Genomic DNA, 20738 nt, shown 5'->3' with positions numbered 1-20738 from the left:
TGATGAATTTAAATCTATTGAAGTGTTACAGTCTTTTTTTTTTTTTTTTTTTTTTTTTTTTTTTTTTTTTTTTTTACAGCACTATACAGGCTGTTATTTGCTAATGAAAATATTAGGTCATTGTCATAATCTCAGTGAAGAATAAGAAATGTTCGCATCTTCTTTACAATCTACCTTGTGTACAGTGTTCTAGCAAAAACAAAACAAAAAAAAAATCAACTTAACAATGTAATTTACAAAAATACCGAACTTTAGTAATTGCAACATTTGGTTGCCACAGCAACAACTTAATATTGTTATGAAATACTATTATACTAGAGTGAAAAGTACATCTTTTTTGAAATTTTCTTCTCTTTTTTTGGTAAAATGTCATCTATACAATAAACATTTTTTTTCCAACAACACAAGCAACTCTATAACTATGCTCATTACTGCAACACCGTGATCTTTATATCGATGAGAAGGCAAGAAAGATCCAGTAGCTTTTCTATTGGTGGCTTGACTTTTAAAGCCCCGCCCCTCATATGTGTGCGCCACTTCTCATTCGCTGACCTGACAGGTTAGACCTTGAAATGACCAACCGTGCAGAACGTTAGCACAGCTCAATAAATTACATTCATTTCAAAATAGAATAGTTAACAACATTGTTTTTGACTAAAATTTTTGACCAAGAGTAACATAAGATAAATTACAACAAAATAAAACTTTCACCACCTTCCACAAATATTACATACAAATCATAATGGAGACAATCAGAATGGAGGAAACCGAAATGAGTGAAGCACTCTTGTTCCAAGGTATGATCGTGGATTGTCGATGTTAATCAAGCACCATGAAATTACATCAGAATTTTTGAATTTAGTATGAGTTATTCAAAATACGCACAAAATAATGAGGGGCGTAAAATAATAAAATAATGGCTAGATGATTGTTCCGGGTGGAGGTGAAGATGTTGGGAGGGTTTTGGGGGTTCAAAAATACCTTGATAGTAGACACAACACAAATTTTTAAATAACTTTGAATACATTTCTAGAACCATGAATATAAACTCTCAAAATAAGAGACACTTTACATACATTACACAGTTTACAATACATTTTTTTTCGCACTCACGTTCCTCATGTAAACTACTCAAACCATGGTAAGAAACGATGGTACACCATGAAAGTCACCAAACATTCTACAAAGCTATTTTTGATTTGTCGTTTCTTTTTTTTTCTCGATAAAGTCACTTGTGATGTTAATGAACGGTTACCGATTTCCAGTAACGATTAGATGTGATGTCTTCCCCGAAAAAGTCCTTCTGACAGCCGGTGTGTTGTGACTCTTAGTGATACACTCTGGATGAAGTTGATGAGCATTTTTTAGGCACTTCTACAGTTTTCTAAAATGGAACAGGATTATCGGTGATAGTAGGGTTGGACAGGACAACCGACGGTCACAGATAGCCCTCCAGTCGAAGTTCAAGTCATCTTTTGCTTGACGAGCGTTCGTCAAATGCACCGATTTTTTTTTGTTGTTTAGTCTTAGCACTTAAGTCCCTCACCCACCCACCCGAAAACCTCTCCTGGTGTTGCCATCACCTGCTAGACCTCGCTTCAAGTCCCAGTCTGCCGGCAGACCATCCAGATACGAACACACATGCACACACGCGCACACACGCACACACACAAGGCTTGGTATGTCTGGAACGAACCCTCAAGCTTTTTTTAAGCCCTTGGCACAGACCCGAGCCTTTAGGCTTTTTTCGGTAATGGCCACGACTATCTTCTGTCTTCCACCCCAAGTCCCGACTGCATGCAGAAATCCGTGCACAATCTATCCGCCTGAACAAACTGAACCCAGCACAGAAACAAATAAAGGGTGTGAGCAGCTTTCGCAATGGCAAAATAAAAACATATCGGGGTGTTAAAATCTGCTTTCTGGCAGGTTGATTCCACTTTGGCAAGATGTTTCCAGAGATGATGAGTTGGCAGGGGGGAGGGGAGCTTCATCATGGCATCTTAACAGCATCCGAGGGTCACAGCGGGACCCTCGCAGGGACAGTCACATTAAGAAAACATGAGCCTGTCTGCCCCAAGGACATTCAACTTTGTAGAGAGAAAAGCAAATGACGAGTACGTCGGTGTGGTTGTGCACGGGTTTTCTGTGACTCCTCCTGTTTCCCACTCAAGCACTATATGTCTCGTATAGTGCAAATCTTTTTTTCTTTTTTTTTTACTAACCAAAGGGATGAACATTGTGCAGTGTTTTTTTTTTTTTAGAATAAATATGAAAGAGAGGGGATCAACGGTACTTTGGGAGAACAGTTGTTAAAATGACCTCTATAATGTGTCTGCTATGTATGTGGTACTATACATAAGAATATTTTTGACTTTTTCATGTTAATAGTTTTTTTTCTAGCAATACATACAGTATATATCTTTTTTTTTTTTTTTTAAATGTGTGTGTTACACCGGCACTGCAGTTCTTACGGTTAAATTGAAGTGTTACACTCTTAGCATGCAGGTTGCTGGACCTCTATGGGAGAGGCAAGGTAGTATTTACACAGGGGCTGTTTTGGGTTTCCTAGTGCAGCTTCGTGACACTCTGTTCCCTTCCTGGAGCTTACTTCAGAATAATCTGCAGGACACAGACAGGGGAGAGAAACAAGAAAAAGAAGGAGAGAGCACAAAGAGACACATTTAATGAACCTGTAAGAGGAAAAGGTTGTTTATACACATGTATAATGTTTTACTTTTATAACTCAAACACATAAGAATATATGTAACAACAAAAGTACAATTGATGCTTTTATTGTTTGGTGTAATCTGGGTCAAACACTATTTGCCTGTTTTTCTGCCTTCTTGAGGCCCCAGCGTGCTTCGCACAAAGTGTTTGTCTGATCATCTAACAACGTCAACACCAACCCAACACAAAAGTGTAAAAATGTTTTTAACTTCCAGTTCCTGGCTCTGATTGGCCAGGTGTAAGGGAGTATGAAAGCAGACAGACTTTGAGCTTCTCTCAAGGCGTTTTCAAACCTGAAGTTTATTTGCTATCGGTCTAAATCTGCGATTCAAAATGCATCACTAAAAGCCACGCGAGAGCATTTACTTCTCTCATTGGTTAGATCAGACTACTAAAAGTAAGCCCAGCAATATACTTAGTCAATAGCCAACCTGTTGTTACTACTTGGCTATCAAATACCAATGCTTTGTTATGGACCTTGGCATCTCATGCTGACTCCAAAGACACCCTTAAGCATCCCAGTCTCCACATGGTTTATGTTTCACAGTTAGGTTTAGGGAGCAAAACTACTTGGTAGGGTTTTGAACAAAAATCAGAAGTTTGTTACAGGGTAATGTTTTGATGTCATGTCAGTTCCGTTACCCTTACAACATTGAGTTTATGTTTTGCACGGGACACGAAAGCCTCATTCCCACTGCACAAAAAAACGGCTAACACCTGCTAACATCTGGCTTTACATACAATCGGCATTCACATCCGGGTCAAATGACTCTACAATAGACATGGGTTTTTATCGCCTCTGGCATTGATGGGAACGCAACACCCAGGTGAACGCGGTAATTTCAGCTCTTTAAATGGCGAGATACAATGACGCGCAGTCACTAATTACTGTCTGTGTCCTCTGATGCAGTGCTAAAACACCGATCCAAACACATCTGCACTGAGTTTGAAAGGGGGACTTAATAAGTAAGAAATAAATAATGACGAGAAACCACTGAAAAGTTTTCAAAGACATCTGCTTCTGCCGTTGTCTCCTGTTTACCTGTTCTCCTGCCTGTCTGTGACATCGCACAGACAAGACAACACACACACACACACACACCAGCTGACAGAAAGGCCGAATCGCTCTCCAGCTGTAAGTTCAGTGGCAGTGGAAATTAAGCCATTTAGCGGGTTTACCTGTGTTTAAAAAACCTGCATGCACCTGCGAATTGCAGTTGGAATGAGGTATCGCAGAGGCCTCCTGTGTTTGTTTGACCCATCCACTACCCCTCCCTTCCACACTCTTTATACTGAATGTGTATTTGAAGCTATTTAGATCAAATTTCAGGAGCAGGACCACACCTCCACCATGTAACTTACTGCATAAATACCTGGCTCAGCTCTCGTATTCTGCGCCCCTTCATCCCACTTTGTTCTCTCTCTTCGTCTTCTCTACGGAAAACCCTGAGGGGGTTTGCCATGCCCGGGCACTATGTTGGATTCCCCGACAAGCTTCCCCAAAATGTATGAAGAAAAGCAGATGAGCCACCAACAATCGAAGTCTTGCTCCTCAATCATATTTTTTCTCTAACAAATTGTTCCATGCATTTTGCTGATGGCGTGCTCCGTGCTCGTGAAACTTTACCTTATGTCAGTTGATCAATGCTCAACGTTGTCACCAATGGGTTTATACTGGAGTTAAGTGAACGACCGGTGCGTTTCATAAAGACATTAAAGGTGGTCATTGTTTATTTGTTATCATCCCTAATTACTATACTATATATCTATACAATACTATATCTTATACCCATCAATATATACACAATCTTTGGTCTACGGAGGGTTTTTTGTCATGTTCTTTCCATATGTGCACACTTCTTCTTTTTCTTGATTTTTATGTTGGTTGGTTTTATGGTGCATTATTGCCACCAACTGGAATGGAGTTTGGATCGAGACATGCACATATGTCATCTGCCAGACCAGCGTGGACCCTCATGGGGTGAATGAAACTTTGGGGAGCGATGACCGAAAAAGTTCATTTTTTTTTTCTCTTTTAAATGTTCCCACATTTTTGTTTTTTTAAACTAATTTTCTGGTATTTTTTGTACTTTTTACAAATTCACTGCTAATTTCTGGGTCATTGCTTCTTAAGCTTCTCATTATATTTTCCCCCATGTTTTTGAAAGAAATCGAGCCAATTAGCCAAGGTATCAAAGGGTTAAGTGGTCTTTGAGAGAGATCAGGAAGGCAGTGGGATGCAGTCAGGAGGAGGCCATGAAGGCACACTTTACACAACAACCGGTGAGTTTGGCCAAATAAAAACACTTTTGCCTTTTGAGGTGGTCAGACAACACACTGTTTGTACTTTGGTGAAGCATTCTGAGGCAGAGAGGCATCAGGTGGGTGGTGAAGAGCACTTCTCTGTCTTGAGTTGCGGTTACACCACCTGCCTGGTGTTTCATGCAGCTGAGAGCAAAAGCCTCTAATTATTTGCAAATAGCATTTGACCCAGGTCTGGTCACCTCTGCACGTATCCTCTCTTTAAGAGATAAAAACTAATCCAACACACAACAAAGACAGAAAAAGAAGAAGAAGAAGAAGAAGAAGAAGAGAGGGAGAGATCGTCTGTAGGGGAGGAGATAGGTAGATAGGTAGAGGAGCTGCTGGCGGCCATCATGTGGTCGCCACTGGCAGCAAGCCAACACAGTACGCAGCAGCGTGGTGCTTGTTAATAGACAGCCAGAGAAGGACAGAAGCCACTGGTCACATCACACATCACAGAAGGTCACCACAGGTGGAGAGCGTGTGATGTGCACGGGCCGAGGGGAGGAGAGCCCGTTCCTCATTGCGGTGCGAAGATACTACCGGGCGCCAGATGGGTGGGATCAGCCACATTTAGGATGGTGCACCCCACCCATTTGGGTAAAACAAACAACTGTTTGCAGGTTTGAGTTTGTTTGATAATGATAATTGGAAAATAAACCCTTTGAAACCTGAGGCAAGATCACTTTTCTTGTGTTGCTTTCAGACACCTTTTATGAGTTCTTAAACCATGTTTCAAAAACATGGAAAAAAGGCATTGGGAAACTTGGTAAGAAATGTTGCACAAATTGAAAGGAATTAGTGAATTTATTTTTTTAGAAAGCTTGGGAAAATGTCTTTGTTTTTCTTTTTTATTTTCTTTAACATAATTCATAACATCATTTTCAGGCAAAAAAAGAGTAGATTTAGAAATGTGTTTCAAAGCTGGGGAAAAATGTCTAAGGAAAAAAAGAAAAAATCTTGGGAAAAAATATATTTATAATTACAGTAATTCTATATTTAAAATTCAGTTACAGAATTACTATAATTTTTAAGAACATTTTCCAAGTCTTGTTTCATTTTTTTCCCTCTTCTTTTTTTTAATTTCTGTTTTTTTTGGTGGATTTTTTATTGTTTGTTCGTATTTACAAATTTGGGCTAATTTTCTTGTACCTTTCATTAATTTCTGTATAATTTTGTCTTCCGTTGCTAATTGCCTTCTTCCCACGTTTTTGAAAGAAATTGAGCCGAGTTGGTCTGCTTTCAAAGGGTTAAATATGATAAAGTGTGCTTTACAGAATCATGGTGGAGGTTTGAACTGTTGTAGCTTTTTGTACATATTAATATCAGATTATTCTTGTAATTGTGTTGGATCTTAGTGAACAAGACTGTTAACCTTAACAAATGTGATAAGAAAAATGACAGGTTCTCTCCACAGGGAAGTGAGAGACTGCGCCTCTGGCTGAAGAGCTGCACAAAAATCTCTAAGTCCATTCAAACGTATCTTCCTATCAGCTCAGGAGGCAGCTCACATATAAAGGATGTAGTGTAATGCCATATTCTGACAGTTGAGGGCGCTATGACTTCACAATCTCCAGAGAGAGCAGAGACCTCAGCACTGATAGCACATGGTTAATATGAGCTGGAACATGGAATGACGTGATTGGCTCCTGCTTGTCGTGTATCAGTGACAGTTCAGACAGTCATGACTTGACCAGACTCTGAACCTCTCAACTCGTCTGCAGCATCGTGCCGCTCTATGCATGTGTGCTACCCCTGTTTATGTCTTTATTTACATATGAGGTAATCGACATACATTCTTTTAGCTCCAGATCACAGTATTCTCCTCCCTTTGGTCTGTCCAAATTGTCTCTAAGAGGCCATGTAACATTTAAGAAAATACTAATGTATAATGCTAACCAGCTTGCATTAGCACAGACTCACAATCTGGCTGTTTATTCTGAGAAATAACATTATGGGAACGACTGGAGTAAACGAGGCGTGTACTGTTTGCTGCACAGCTGGTGATCATAAGTGTTAACCGTGTCCTAGCTGGAGAGATCTTTGTGCAGGGCGGGGGGAGAGAGAGAGAGAGAGAGAGAGAGAGAGAGAGAGAGAGAGAGGGAGAGGTGGGGGACAGACAGAGACAGACAGCGAGGGGCTGACGTCAGTGTTTCTCCGGCTCCTTGTCCCACATGCATCTTTAAAGAGCAGCTCTGCTTCCTGCTGCTACTGCTGCTGCATGCCAATTACAGGAAGAGACGGTGACTCACAGGAAGTGCACGCACTGCTGGCCTATGAGGGGCAATAAAGCACAAGGTGCTGGGGCCAGATCCTCAGCTGATGATCAAAGGGTGATCTCAGAGAAACTGTTCATTTTCTTTTTTTAATTTTGAAAATGAACCTGTGGCTTTTATGTCACACTGAGAACCTCATAACTCTTGTTTTCATTCCAGCTAGTTTTAAAAGTGTTTATTCTCAAACTTAAAGGTCTCATATTATTCTCATTTTCTGGTTCATACTTATACTTTGGGCTTTTATCAGAACACAGTTGAATGCTTTAATGTCGAAAAAACACTTTTTCTCTGACCGTCCACCTGACCTATCTCTATTCACCCTCTGTCTAAAATGCTCCGTTTTAAGGCCTGTTCTCTTTAAGCCCTGTCTCCTGAGAAAACCTCGTCTGCGTTGATTGGTCAGTGTTTCTGGGTCCTCCACACATGTGCTCTTAGCGTCTGTGCATCGTTATAAAGTGTCCCAGGGACATTTTTCTGTAGGCTTACGCATAAACTAGTTTCGCCCTGGTTCATTTGTCACAAAACCTACAGGATTTTTCTATTGGATTTTGGATTATGGCAGAAAATATGCTCTGTAATAAACAAACGTTTAAGATACTTACATATTTTGTTCAGCAAGATAATCTTTGCAAATAAACACCACTTTTAGGATTTTTAAAGCCTAAATGCAGTCGGCAGAAGTAAAAAGCTGGCGACAAACTACACTACAGTCACAGAATTTGATGTCAACAACGAGGCTGAAAAGCCACGTCTGGCGCGATGTCATTCTGGACCCTAATTTAGCTGCTTGTTGGCAACTGTCTTTTCTTAAGACACAATTTTAAAACAGTCTGTATGACTTGACAGAATTGACGGCTTGTTTAATGGCGCAGTTTCTGAATGGAGACTGTGTATATTTCTTGGAGGATTGAGTGTTTTGTTGCTTTCAAAGTTTTCCTACTTTATGTTAAAAAAGACTTGGAAATATGACTTTTTACAATATGGGATCTTTAAGTTTTTGATGCTATATTTTTCCTGTACACTGAGACACTAAGACCAAAGAAAACCAGAAGTGAAAAAACACTGGCACAGAACTGGTATTAATTGGGGCTAGCAATAACAAAATGGACAATTTTGTACCCTTTGAAAATGACGCCATTGTTTTTCCACTTACAGTACATTTATACATGTAGCACACGTCTAATCTGTTCATCTGTTTGTCCTCAAGGCACCTCCGTACTGAACTACCAGCAAATGATTACCGGCTGCATGAGGCCCATGGCCAGCATTGTGCTGAAATTTCCAGGTTTAAAATGGGGCACACGTGCGTCACTCTGGCATTCAAAAACCTGGCCCTGCTTCCCTGGCTCCTGCTGACACACGGCAACAGGAGAGCCGCCGATCAGAGGCCATTTTTAGACAGCTTCTGTGATCATTTTTCCTGTGTCTGTCTCACCCTGACAAGCGCGGCCTCGTAACTGTTTCCTCTCATGATTAATTCTCCCTTTTATCCCGCGACCACGGAAAAGGTAAAAAGGTGAAAGAAAAAAAGGGCTGCTGTTACAGAAAATTGTATGTATTTGCTTGGATGTGTGTGTTTGCGTAGCACACAAGCAGAACAGATGACGCCCCCTGTTGCAGATGAAGAGGCTTATTTGACAACAACAAGAAAGAGTGGAAATAAAACAGAACATGCAAAACAAAACCAGGAAGTAGTGCAACACAACACAACTACTACTTTGCAAATGTGGGAGCTCTGAAGAAGTGCTTGGTTGTGGAGGATTTTGAGGTTTTGCAGCCGGCTCGCTCACATCGTCCCTCTGCTGGAAAACACCCTCTCGCATGCTCGCTGCAGGCGTGTGCATGGACGGGGAGGGGCGTGGGCTCAGCTGCAGGTTATTGCGACACGCTATTAGACGGCAGCACTTATTCAGAGCTCCAGGGACTGATGAAAGAAAGCTTTAAAAGGAGCAAACCTGATTGGCTGGTGCTGTTGCTGCGTAGGGGACACTTGTGGCAGGAGTTGTTGCTGCAGAGACAGTAGCAGGCGTAGCACTGTACATCATTGGGACTTTGTTTTGAGGGTGGGAAAGGGGAGGGGGGAGGTGGGAGGAGGAATGGGGAAGAGGGGAAGGTAGCAATGGACAGGTAGGTGGAGCATTATGGTAACCATGGCAACAGTTGTGATGTATGATGTGTGTATGTGTGATGTGTGTGCGTGTTTGTGTATGTGTGTGTGTCGACGGTATTGTTGATGGTTGGTGGTGGCGGATGTTACAGAGAGCCAGCAAGCCATCGTTAGGGTTACACCGGCAGATGGCATGCAACCATTCACAATGCAAAGCAAGGAGGACAGAAAGAAAGGAAGGAAGAAAGAAAAAGAGAGCATGGGAGAAAAAAAAAACAAAAACAAAAAAAAAACAAGAGGAGAGAAGCTGATTACAATCAAAAGTAAGGAAATTTATACGGAAAATCAGTTTGCTGTATTTCCCAGAGAAGTTGAGGAGCACAAGACATCAATTACAATGATAAATGACATTTTTTGGCAGCAGGGATGGGAATTTGTTCTCCTTATTCATGTGTGGGAAAACCCAGGCGGCTACTTCATGCCAAAAACACGCAACTCGTGATGTTTAACCCTTTGTAACTTGGAGTGACATAATGTTCTTATGCAGCTTTCAGATGCCTTTTACAAGTATATAACCCCTTGAAATCTGGATCGACACCAGTTTTCTTGTGGTGCATTCAGACGCCTGTCACAAGCTATTTGACCCTCTGAAACCTGAGCAAATTAGGGATTATTTCGAAGACATGGAGAAAAAAAGTCAAGGACCAACTTTGCAAAATATGTCCCCAAAATTGCAAGAAATAAGTAAAAGGTGAGGAGCAAATTTCCCAGAAAAATGTTTTAGAAATGTCGAGAAATCTATATATATAATTATAATCATTTTAATTTCCATGACTTTTTTTCCACAAATTTCTCATTCAATTTTGGGCCATGTGTTTGCTGTTTTTTAAAAGAAATCACACTAATTTGGTCAGATTTTAAAGGGTTAAACCTTAGAACATGTAGCAAATTGGCGCAATTCCTTTCAGAAATGTAGTAAAAGTTAATGACCAACCTGGTGAGAAATGTTCCAAAAAACACAAAAAATTAGCAGATTAAGAAAATTATTTTTTAAAAGCTAGGGAGAAATTTCTAGGGGGACTAAATATTATTAAAATTTTCTTAGCTCTTTGCCGCCAAATAATATTATTAAATATATATAATTATGTTACGAAATTATTAGTAAATAATTTAAAGGTAACTGTCTTGTATTTTTGTATTTTGTATTTTTTACTAATATCTAGATATTTTTGGGGGCATATCTTATTCCGTTGCTCATTGCTTTCTTCCCATGTTTTTGACCATAATCAAGACACATTTTTCGGCTTTCAAAGGGTTAAAATCATCATTCCTAGTCATAATTTTTCTGGTTTTTAACGTGGGAGCTGATGATTAGCCAGCGGAATTTTTTTGTAATTCCCATCCCCTTTTGGTGGAGAAAAAATGCTCCAGCTGTGTGGCTGAAATAACTTCTCTGGGAACCTGATTTAAATTTCCTGATCAACAAAGCACAGCAAACAGACAGTATCTGTCCTACAGCTCGACAACAGAATTTCATCTACCACTTTCATCATAAACAGTCATTAGCCAGTAAGTCAGTTAGGAAACAAGAAAGTCACAACTCTTTCAGGTGATACAAATTGGACATAAAAACAGTTTGATGACAACATTTTAACCCTCTCAAACCTGGAGTGACATTACTTTTCTTGTGCTGCTTTCAGACGCCTTTCACAAATATATAAATCTTTGAACCCTGAGCAAATTGGTGTGATTTCTTTAAAAAACATGAGTAACCACACAATGAGCAACTGGTTAAGAAATGCCCCAGAAATTACAAGACATTAGTAGAAAGTTATTTAAAAACAGCTAGGGAAAATTGTCTGGGGAAAAAAGGCAGGGGAAAATATGTTTATAGTTATCAAAATTGCATCTTTTAAATTATGTTACAGAACAACTAAGCATATAGTTCAAGGTAATTTTCTTGTTTGTAACTTTGTTTTTCTTTTCTTTTTCCTTTTTTTAAAATTAAAATTTCAGACTATCTTCTTATAATTTAAGAAAATTATAATTTAATTTTAATTTAAATTGCAAAAAATTACTAGATTTGAAAGAAATATTTTTTAAGGCTAGGAAAGAATGGCTAGGGAACAATGAAAAAGCTTAGGAAACACTATAGTTATAATAATCCTTATTTTATATTTAAAAAAAATGTTATAGAATTACTTTTTAAAGCACATTTTTCAAGTCTTGCTTGCCTTTTTTTAATTTCACTTTTTTTTTTTTTTCTTTTTCTTTGTTTTTACAAATTTTCAGGTAATTTCCTTTTAATTTTTGCAAATTTCTTGCTTTTCTTCTTTCATAGCTCATTGTCTTCTACTCTTGTTTTTAAAAGAAATCAAGCAAATTTGTTCAGGTTTCAAAGGGTCAAAGTTTCACCACCGCCACAGCGGGTGACGCTGGTGACCTTTTGTCTCACCTGCAAGGGCTGCCCACTCCAACCCCCTCCCCACTCTTATATACATCAAACAGTGTGTGTGAGAGAGCAAAGGGAAGGTCAGGACCTACCAAGACTGCTAGCAGGAGTCATGCACAAGACTGACCCTGTTGTGTTCATGCAGAGAGAGACAGAGAGAGAGAGGGAGGGAGAGGGGGAGAGGGAGAGAGAAAGAGAAAGGTGGAAATAAATGGGTTAATTGAGAGGGAGGAGAACAACAAGGTTAGACAAGACCAAAAAAAAGCTAAGATGCTACAGTGGCGCTGTCAGCCAAGTATGAATGCAGTTAACAGTAGCAAGCACAGAAGCTCCCTTTGCAGTTATAGCATTAGTGAGAAAATGCTGTTTCTATACAGCTGCATGTAAACCAAACATAAAGCAAATGTAGGCACACAGTGGGATATCAAATTGTGACAAAGTTTAACATCTTGCAATGTTAGATCAGTGAGATTGTTGGTTTGCAAACGAAAAGGAACGAAAAAATAATCAAGATAGTCATATACGTATTTGCTTAAAATTATCCTTCTGTTTCTCTTTTTTTTTGCTGAGTCTTCTGTTATTTCTCCGTCTAAGGACAGAGATGGGTTATAAAATTTAAGTTGACTTAATCTGATGATGCTGTTTTCCGAAATCTAGCTGTAACTCAGTGAGGTAAGGTTTTGTAGTAATGACCAAACAAGCAGTGGTATTAAAATATATTCACTTTTATGTGCGTCCAAAAAACGCCAGAAAAAAGCATCGTGCAACAGGGGTTTTGCTTGTGACACTTTCCTAGCGACACGTCTTGGTGTGATTGACCGCTCACGTTTGGCACAAAAGAAAAGTTTTGGTTGGATCTGCAACTTCACTGTTCGATGTCACCAAAGCCTTCATACTGGACCTTTAATTGCATGTTTGTTTAAATGTGATGTAACGTTAATGTAGCCTCTGAAGAAAGAGAGAGAGACGCTGCTCAGTGTATAGTTGAGAGAACGAGAGAACAGCGTTTAGATGAGCATATTTTCACATGTAACTCAGAGAATCGAGGGTTTATTTCAACCAAACCAGAGCTGGTGATTGTCGGACCAGTTGACAAACTAACTAGATGACTGACAAGACTTTCTAAGACAGTTTTATTTTCTGTCTGTTGAGTTTGAATGAAGAGTTTTCTGTTGAGTCACCAAGGAAGGTAAACTAATATTAGTTCACTGAAAGAGAAACTTGGATTAGTGTACGGTTGGATTATTATGTTTAGTAAGGAAAATAGGTGTAAGAACAGGCCAAAACGGAGTTCTTAAAATAGTGAGTGTCACACACTTTACAGCATGACTAGACTTTCTTTGGTACAAGTCAAATGACCACAGCAAACAGTCCAATGACCATTCTATTCATTCTATGTCTATAGTTTCTACACATATTCCACTCATCTACAAGCAGCCAAACTCATCTCTTCACACTGCAATTCAATAACTCCAACTAGTTTTGGAGTTTTTGTCTTGTTTTCTTACTGTTTATATTGTTCTTTTTGCCCTATTTCTATTTTTTTTCTCTTTTTTATATCTATTTTTCATCTTGTTTTTTTACAATCTATATTATTCTTTTTGCTCTATTTATCTTGTACATATCTTTGTTTGATATTCCTTTGCTGCTGTAACAATGCAAATCCCCCCACTGTTGGACTAATAAAGGATTATCTATTTACTTATAGTAAAAATAGTAAAGAATCTGAATAAGTAATCTTTAGAAAAAAAATATAGAGATAAAACTAAGAGGTGTTAGGAGCAAACAGCAACATCATGCAGTGTGAGTACAATGATGTGCACAGGCTCATCTGGATCTGCATCACATGAAGATGTGTCGGGTTTACTGCATCCTAACATCCAGATAAGATGCCACTTATCACTTAAATATTACAACAAACTTGAAATATCTGGTTCCTACTGTTTTTGTCTCCATGGATGGAGAAACCCCACCCATCTGAAACTAAGCAGATCTGTAAAAACATGATTTGCAAACACGACTTTAACCCAGGGCGACTTCCCACACACAGATACAGAGGCAGGCAGGGAGGGATGAGGGGCTGTCAGGCATCTCACAGCACAGGGAGACAAAGAGAGCAGGTAAAAAGCAGAGTGAGGGATGAGAGTCTCATCCTGATGACTCACGGTGGCTGCAGGCGAACATATTAGCAGCAGTTAACTCATTTAGCAGGTGACCCAAGGGGGCTTAAGCTACTGTTAGTTTCTATGAGGAGCTGACAAGAGAGTGCGTCTTATTTGAGGGGAAAAAAAGAGGAGGAATAAAGGAGCAGACTTAAACTAATGTGGGAATATTGGGACAAAATAGTTTTATAGTATTTTTTTTATTATTCATGTTCAATACACACTGTAAAGGCTGAAATTGCTCAAAATGTCCTTTAAACAGAGTTCATACACATTATCATGGACAAATCAAAAAATTTTTCCATTACTTTTTCAAGACAGTTTTTTTCTTGCCCAACTTACCCAGCCTTTTTCAAACATATAAGATTCAAACTATTCAAAAATAATTTAAACATCCCACCTGATGTGTTCAAAGACCATCAGTCTGACAATAATTTCTGTTTTTACAGTTTCTGGCTATGATGAGTGGTGTAATTTAGGGGATTTTTTAAAATATAATTTTTCCACAGAAATCACCGTGGAATTTTTAAGGCCAACAAATTTAAAAAGAAGAAAAAAATCACCAAAACTGTTTCAAGAAAAAATGCTTTACAAACCTCTTTTCTTTAAAAAATAAAATAATAATTATAATAATAATTAAAAAAAAAAGAAAAAAAAAAGAAACCATACATGTTGACCCCCGTTAAAAGACTTATAGTTTAGCTGAGCTTAAACACAGTTACAGAATCTTTGTGTTGGAAAAAAAATGGGCTTATTTTGCTCTTATGTGTTATTGGGCATTAAAGTCGGGAGACAAGTGTCATATTCACATTGTAATATGTCATATATTTAATTGCTCTGATTAAAGTCTGCACTGCACTTCAACCTGGCTGCAATTATGTGTCTATATTGGGACGCACCAGATCAAAGTTTTGGAAATCAGGTGAAGCATTAAACACCACCATGGCAGAGCTGCTTTCGTATGTCACTTAAATTAATCCCTTTCAAAAAAGATTAAGGGATCAACTGGTTTTAACAGCCAAACATCAGTATCGGCTGATACTGGTCTTGTTGACCTTCACCAAAGGAAGTAGCCTAAGTTTTTCTGATGTGTCAACTCAATTTTGCCAAGAAACAGGGCTCCAGACTAATATCCCCCCATCGAGTTTAGGCAAGAAGAGTGAGATTGGTTAGGGTTAGAGTAAGAGTTTCAGAGTGAGCAAATGAGAGGCAAAGTAAGGCAGAGTAAGGGGAGCCAAATTTGTGCATATTTTCACAACAATATAAAACAGATATTAAAGACGCAATCATGATATATTATATACAGTATAAATGCTTTTGAAGCAATTTAACTGAATTTTTTAATCATGTTTTTCATATAAATAAGGTAAAATTAAAGGTTGTTTCCCCAGCTGGCTGGCAATTTGTATGGAATGAAAATTGGGTTGAGGATATTTTAAACGTCCAACACCAGAATTTCACATTCTGCAGACGTTTAGTTTTGGCACCTTACGACTAAATGATGTCATTCTAAGCCTAGATGACATTGGCATAAGATGTTCTGAAGGCACTGGATTTTAGTTGCTTCACAGCACAACTTAAATGAACTGCTGTCATATTCTGTGTCAAATCAGCATTGGCATTAGTCCCGTCCTGACACTGAATTTTGGTCACCCGGCGTCACAATCTCAATTTAAACAAACATCACTAAAAGCTTTAGTGGTCGGCACGGTCATAATTTTGAATTTGTGCTCATTCAAAGGTTGTGTAATGAAGGGCTAAATGACTTTAAGATAGTTTAGTTATTTTTTGTAATGAAGATTTATTTGTTTCTCTGACACAAAAGAAGGAATATATCACTACAAAAACAAAATAAAAATACCAACAATTCTGGTTTTTGCTATCGGCCAAACTGTTTTCTTTATAACCGGTATCGCCTTAGAATTTCAGTCGGTGCATCCCTAAAAAATAAAAGACTAAATAGATCACGAGAAGTGCTCTTACTCATGAGAAACTCCTAAAAGATGAATTTATGATGGACAGCAGGTTAGCTGAGCACATTTGGTGAGTGTATCTGCATCTGTGTGTGTGTGTGTGTGTGTGTGTGTGCCTGCATGCTCCGCATGCTTCTGAGTGCTCATGTGTGCCGTGTGCATCGATCTGGAGCTCTTACCTGTGGGAAAGAAAGCGGGCTGCTGGAGCTGTGCGTTGGCCAGCGCCTGCTGGTAGTGCAAAACACTGGGATTGAACAGGGAGCTTGCTCCGTTGCTCTTCTCAAGTGCTTGTCTCTTTGGTAGGGGCTGGAGGACGCCGTGGGGGAACGCCTGGCCACCCAAAACACACACACACACACACACACACACACACACACACACACACACACACACACACACACACACACACACACACACACACAACAGAAGCACAGTAGATTTGATCTGTGTACTTACACAAGTCAACAGTGATATTTGCAAATCTGTTATTTGTCTATGCACAGCACAAAAAGGCAAAAATGGAAACTTGCTGTAACTATCACAAGGACAATGAGAAACTACACCATAGCAACAACACATTAAAGAAACTGACATTATTTTAACATTACAGTGTAGTTTCATAAATGTACAGTACAGTCTAGATTTGCCACTGGTGATCATAAATGATAAATAGTTTTACTTTAAAGTGTCTTACAGGGTTTCACAAAAACAAAAGAGCCAACTTAAATTTTGTGAGTGGCTACAGTACAATTAAAGAAGCTACATGCAAAGCAAAAGGTGAAAGGTCAAAGTACCAGGTCTACAGTTGCCTCGAGGGGTCGCTTCATTGCTTTGGCAGTCGACTGAGTCTTTAATTAGCAGGCAGCGAGCACATGATGGCAGTGGGCCAATGGGATTCAAGCGTATTAACATACAGGTAACAGCAAGCAGAGGTGCGTCATGGGGGACAGCATTGCATTGTGGATAGGTGAGAAGGAAAAAAACAAAAACAAAAATAATCTGAATGCAAGTATACCACATACAAAACAATAGGCATGCACATAAACAAAAAATTGTTTTGTTTACTTTAAAGAAAACATTGCTACTTTTTGAATTAGTACAAAAAGCAAAAAAAAAGCATCTACATTAACCTTCGGTTAAAAAAAGCAAGTCTATGATGTATTTCAACACTACTGGGAAAGCATTTAGTAACGTCAGCTATTTGTGAACAACTTTTTTTATATCTACGCAAGAAGAAAATGCAGTAAACACAACTGATCTGAACACAGGTTCTCTGCAGTGCTACACACAATAATTACAGTGCTCCTGGATGTTGTTTTGGGGCGAAAACACCCACTGGGATGTGAGTGGTCAAACCCCGAAAATTACTGCCCTCACAACAAGAGCTGGACACACTTGTGTAGGCAGTTTACACTACAGAAAAACGCTATTACTAGCAAGAGGCTGTGGAAACGCTGTCACCCGTGTGTCAGCTACAATCCTAAAAGTCGTTAGGCGATCACATCCTTTTCTGTAGCGCTGCTGTCTCACGTCTAGCTCTTGAAATAAGCGACAAACCCTCAAACTAAATCTGCATCAAGTGGCTTGTTAGTGTGATCAATGGGGAGGTGACATGTGAGTTAATCACAGAATGTGGAGCTCTGTTTATTCCTAGATACAACCGACAACCTTGAGGTGTTTACAAATCTAATATTAGCATGTTTTATTTTAATTTCTACATTCTTATTTCACTGCTGAGAGGGGAAAAAATATGACATGAGTGTGATGAGCACAGCACTTAAAGGGGTCCATGCACAAGCCTCTTGCTTCATGTATGTGGATTTCGTAACAGTATCCTATTCAAGAGTGACAAGCTGATGCGCTGTATTGTTAAGACTTAAACACCGTGGTTAGTTCAAATGGAAGACGGTCTATTAACATGGAAAGCAAAGATGACTGCGTTGCAATGAGGATTACAGCGTAGCAAGCAACACATAATTGTGCACCGTAAAACAACATAATCTCAGTAATAGGATCTTGTTACTGTAACTGTATCAGTTAGTGTGTTTGCTAGATTTTAAAAAAGTGAATTATGGGTAATGATATTACCTATTTGTAGCAGTGCAGCAAAACAGCTTTTATGGGTCTCTGCTTCAATAAAAGTACGTGAGCTTAGGCTACGAGCTACGAGAAAATTGGATTAAAGGTGCTGACTAAACAAGTCGTTGTCCTAAAGTTAACCCTGCTCACCTTTAGCGCAGCTTGTAACTGCTGATGGTAGATTGGGAATTGGGCCATAAAGTTGATAAAGTGGGGTGTATGTGGAACACAGGTGGACTATAAAGAGGATGCACTAAATCTTGATTGATAAAACACTGTGTTGCCTTTAACCCTTTGAAACCTGGATCAACATCACTTTTCTTGTGCTGCCTTCAGATGCCTTTCACAAGTATTTCAACCTTTTTTCAACCCTGAGCAAATCTGTGCAACTTCTTTCAAAAACATGGAGAAAAAGGAAATAAGCACCTTGGTTAGAAAGGTTCCTTGAATTGCAAGAAATTAATGAATTTGGAAAATTAAAAAAATATGTTAATAGTTATTATGATTACATATTTAGAACCATATTACAATATAATTGTATTTTTTTTCCAGGTCATATCCTTGTTTGTTATATTGACCTTTTTTAAAGTTAAGTCTAAGTTAGTTTTTTGTTACTAATTTTCAGGTAATTTTCTTGTAAAATATATAAAATTTGCATGAAAGTACAATAAATAAATTCTGTATATATTTCAATATTTATCATAATTTAAAGTACATTTTCCAAGTCTTAGTTTTTTTTTTGCTTTTCTTTCTAAATTTGTTTTGTTTTTTGTTTTTACTATTTTTCACTATTTACTATTTTTACTTCTTTAACTTTATATTTTCAAGCCGTTTTTTGTTTTGTTAGTTGTGTTTTTACTTTCATGGTTTATTGATTTTATTCTATTTTTTGTTCTTTTATTCATTACCATTTATTTGCACTATCCTCTTGCAATGATCTAATTTTAATATTTATTAAATTTAATTTTAACAACTTTTTTTTTGATGTCTTTGTATCTCTTATTGATTTATTATTCAACTTAATTATAATTGTATGAGTTTTTATTTAGATTTGAATGGATAAGATTCACTTTTATGTTCAGTTGACAGCTTTGTTGTGTGTCTGCAACTTGAATAAATTAATGATTTTATTTTAAACCAAAAAAAAAAGAAAATGTATTAAAACATATTATAAACAAACAAACAAATAACTTGTACCTCTCACTTTGTGCATCACATTGTGCTTCCCCTTGGAATTGAATGTGCTAAATAAAGTTTTGCTTGACTGCTTGACCTGTTTTTAATTTTCTTTTTTGAGTTAGTTTTTTATTTGTTTTTTTTTGTTACTAATATTCAGGTAATTGTTTGTACTTTACACTAATTTCTTGCTAACTTTTGGGTAATTTCTTCTTTCATTGCTTAATGCCTAATTCCCATGTTTTTAAAAAGACATAAAGCCAGTTTGCTCCGGTTTCAAAGGGTTAAGAAAACTGATGGGTCATCATCAGGATATATCGCCTCGGGGTTTCTTTTTATATTTATATCTGCTTCCATCCCTCGTCGTTCTCCGGCTTTCATGCACCTGCTACAAAATGCACAAAACTAACCTGCACTTGCTGCCAACTTATCATCGTGGACATGTGGAGGAAGGACAAAAGAGAGCAAGCAGCGATGGAGCCAGCCAATGAGAGAGGTACGCGTAAAAGCATGCCCATGCCATGGAGGAGGAAAAAGTCAGTCAGCACACTGGCGCAGTACAAGGTGTGCGAGTGCAGCAGCCAGGACCATTCAAAAAAAGCCACTCAGAGCCTGGGGGGAGGGTGGGGCAAAATCAAGACACACTGCCAAACCCTTCACACTGTCTGTCTGCCTGCATTTCCATCTGTCTGTCTATCTGTCTCTTCCGACTAAAGGCAGAGGAGGGTTAACCCCCCACCTGCGAGGCTACATCCTCATCCATCCCCGATTCAATTTACACTGATCTGCAGAGAGCCGCACTTATCATTGAGAGCGGGGGAGAGGGAGGTGGGATGGAGGGGGGGCGGGTGGTGAGCCAGCACATTGTCTCTGTATGAACCAAGGGCATCGGAAAATAAAAGCGGACTGCGGTGAGATAATAACAGATTGTTCTTGCGGCATTATACTGATGCATTTAGGTCTCACTAAACCCTGTTTATTGTATACAACAGCCTCACTTTGGGATGACTATTGTTGGTGAATTGTACACCGGAGTCCTCTAGAATAAACCAGCAGAGGTGGGTATGTTTTTATACAGTAATAAAGCAGCGCTCCACATTTTATGTTTCTGTGGGTGTCATCATCAACAGCATGTGTTTACATATTGTGTGAGCCATGATGACTTGTAATGATGTCACATGTATTTAATGAGCCTTATTGGTACAAAGTTGCAAAATAAAGATAACCAAAAACAGTTTAGAGTGAATTATTTTGGGCCGTATTTGATCACGTAACGGTCACAGTTTGTTTTCCTGGACATACAACAATCTCTGATTTCCAGTCTGTGCTTTTCAGAAAGTCCCCTGTGCTAATACACTGAACAAAAATTCAAACGCAACACTTTTTGGTTTTGCTTTCATTTTTTACAGATGTAAGTTGAACATCTAATAGTTAAGGGCTGGGTATCGCCACTGATTTCCTGAATAAATACGATTTTAA

General features: G+C 38.6%; 1 protein-coding gene across 12 annotated transcripts in view; it reads right to left on the bottom strand.

Moving 5' to 3' along the window:
- Positions 1–798: 798 nt before the first annotated feature.
- The window catches only part of mbnl2 (muscleblind-like splicing regulator 2), a 78435-nt gene continuing 58495 nt past the window's right edge, over positions 799–20738 (bottom strand). For 3 of the 12 annotated variants that reach the window (XM_042512986.1, XM_042512987.1, XM_042512988.1), the window contains exons 6-9: positions 16799–16852; positions 16184–16334; positions 11962–11997; positions 799–2622 (exon numbers count right to left, since the gene is read on the bottom strand). In XM_042512986.1, coding sequence (XP_042368920.1) covers positions 2498–2622; positions 11962–11997; positions 16184–16334; positions 16799–16852 — 366 coding nt within the window. In that variant the 3' untranslated portion in view covers positions 799–2497. Of the gene's footprint in view, positions 2623–9265; positions 9361–11961; positions 11998–16183; positions 16335–16798; positions 16853–20738 lie in introns of all 12 variants that reach the window. The other 9 variants (XM_042512989.1, XM_042512991.1, XM_042512995.1 and 6 more) reach the window with 9 other exon arrangements.

Source organism: Plectropomus leopardus, chromosome 24 (genome assembly GCF_008729295.1).
Source record: "Plectropomus leopardus isolate mb chromosome 24, YSFRI_Pleo_2.0, whole genome shotgun sequence".
Taxonomy (NCBI): Eukaryota; Metazoa; Chordata; class Actinopteri; order Perciformes; family Serranidae; genus Plectropomus; species Plectropomus leopardus.
Note: the sequence above shows the minus strand (reverse complement) of the source record. Positions and strands in the feature narration are given on the sequence as shown.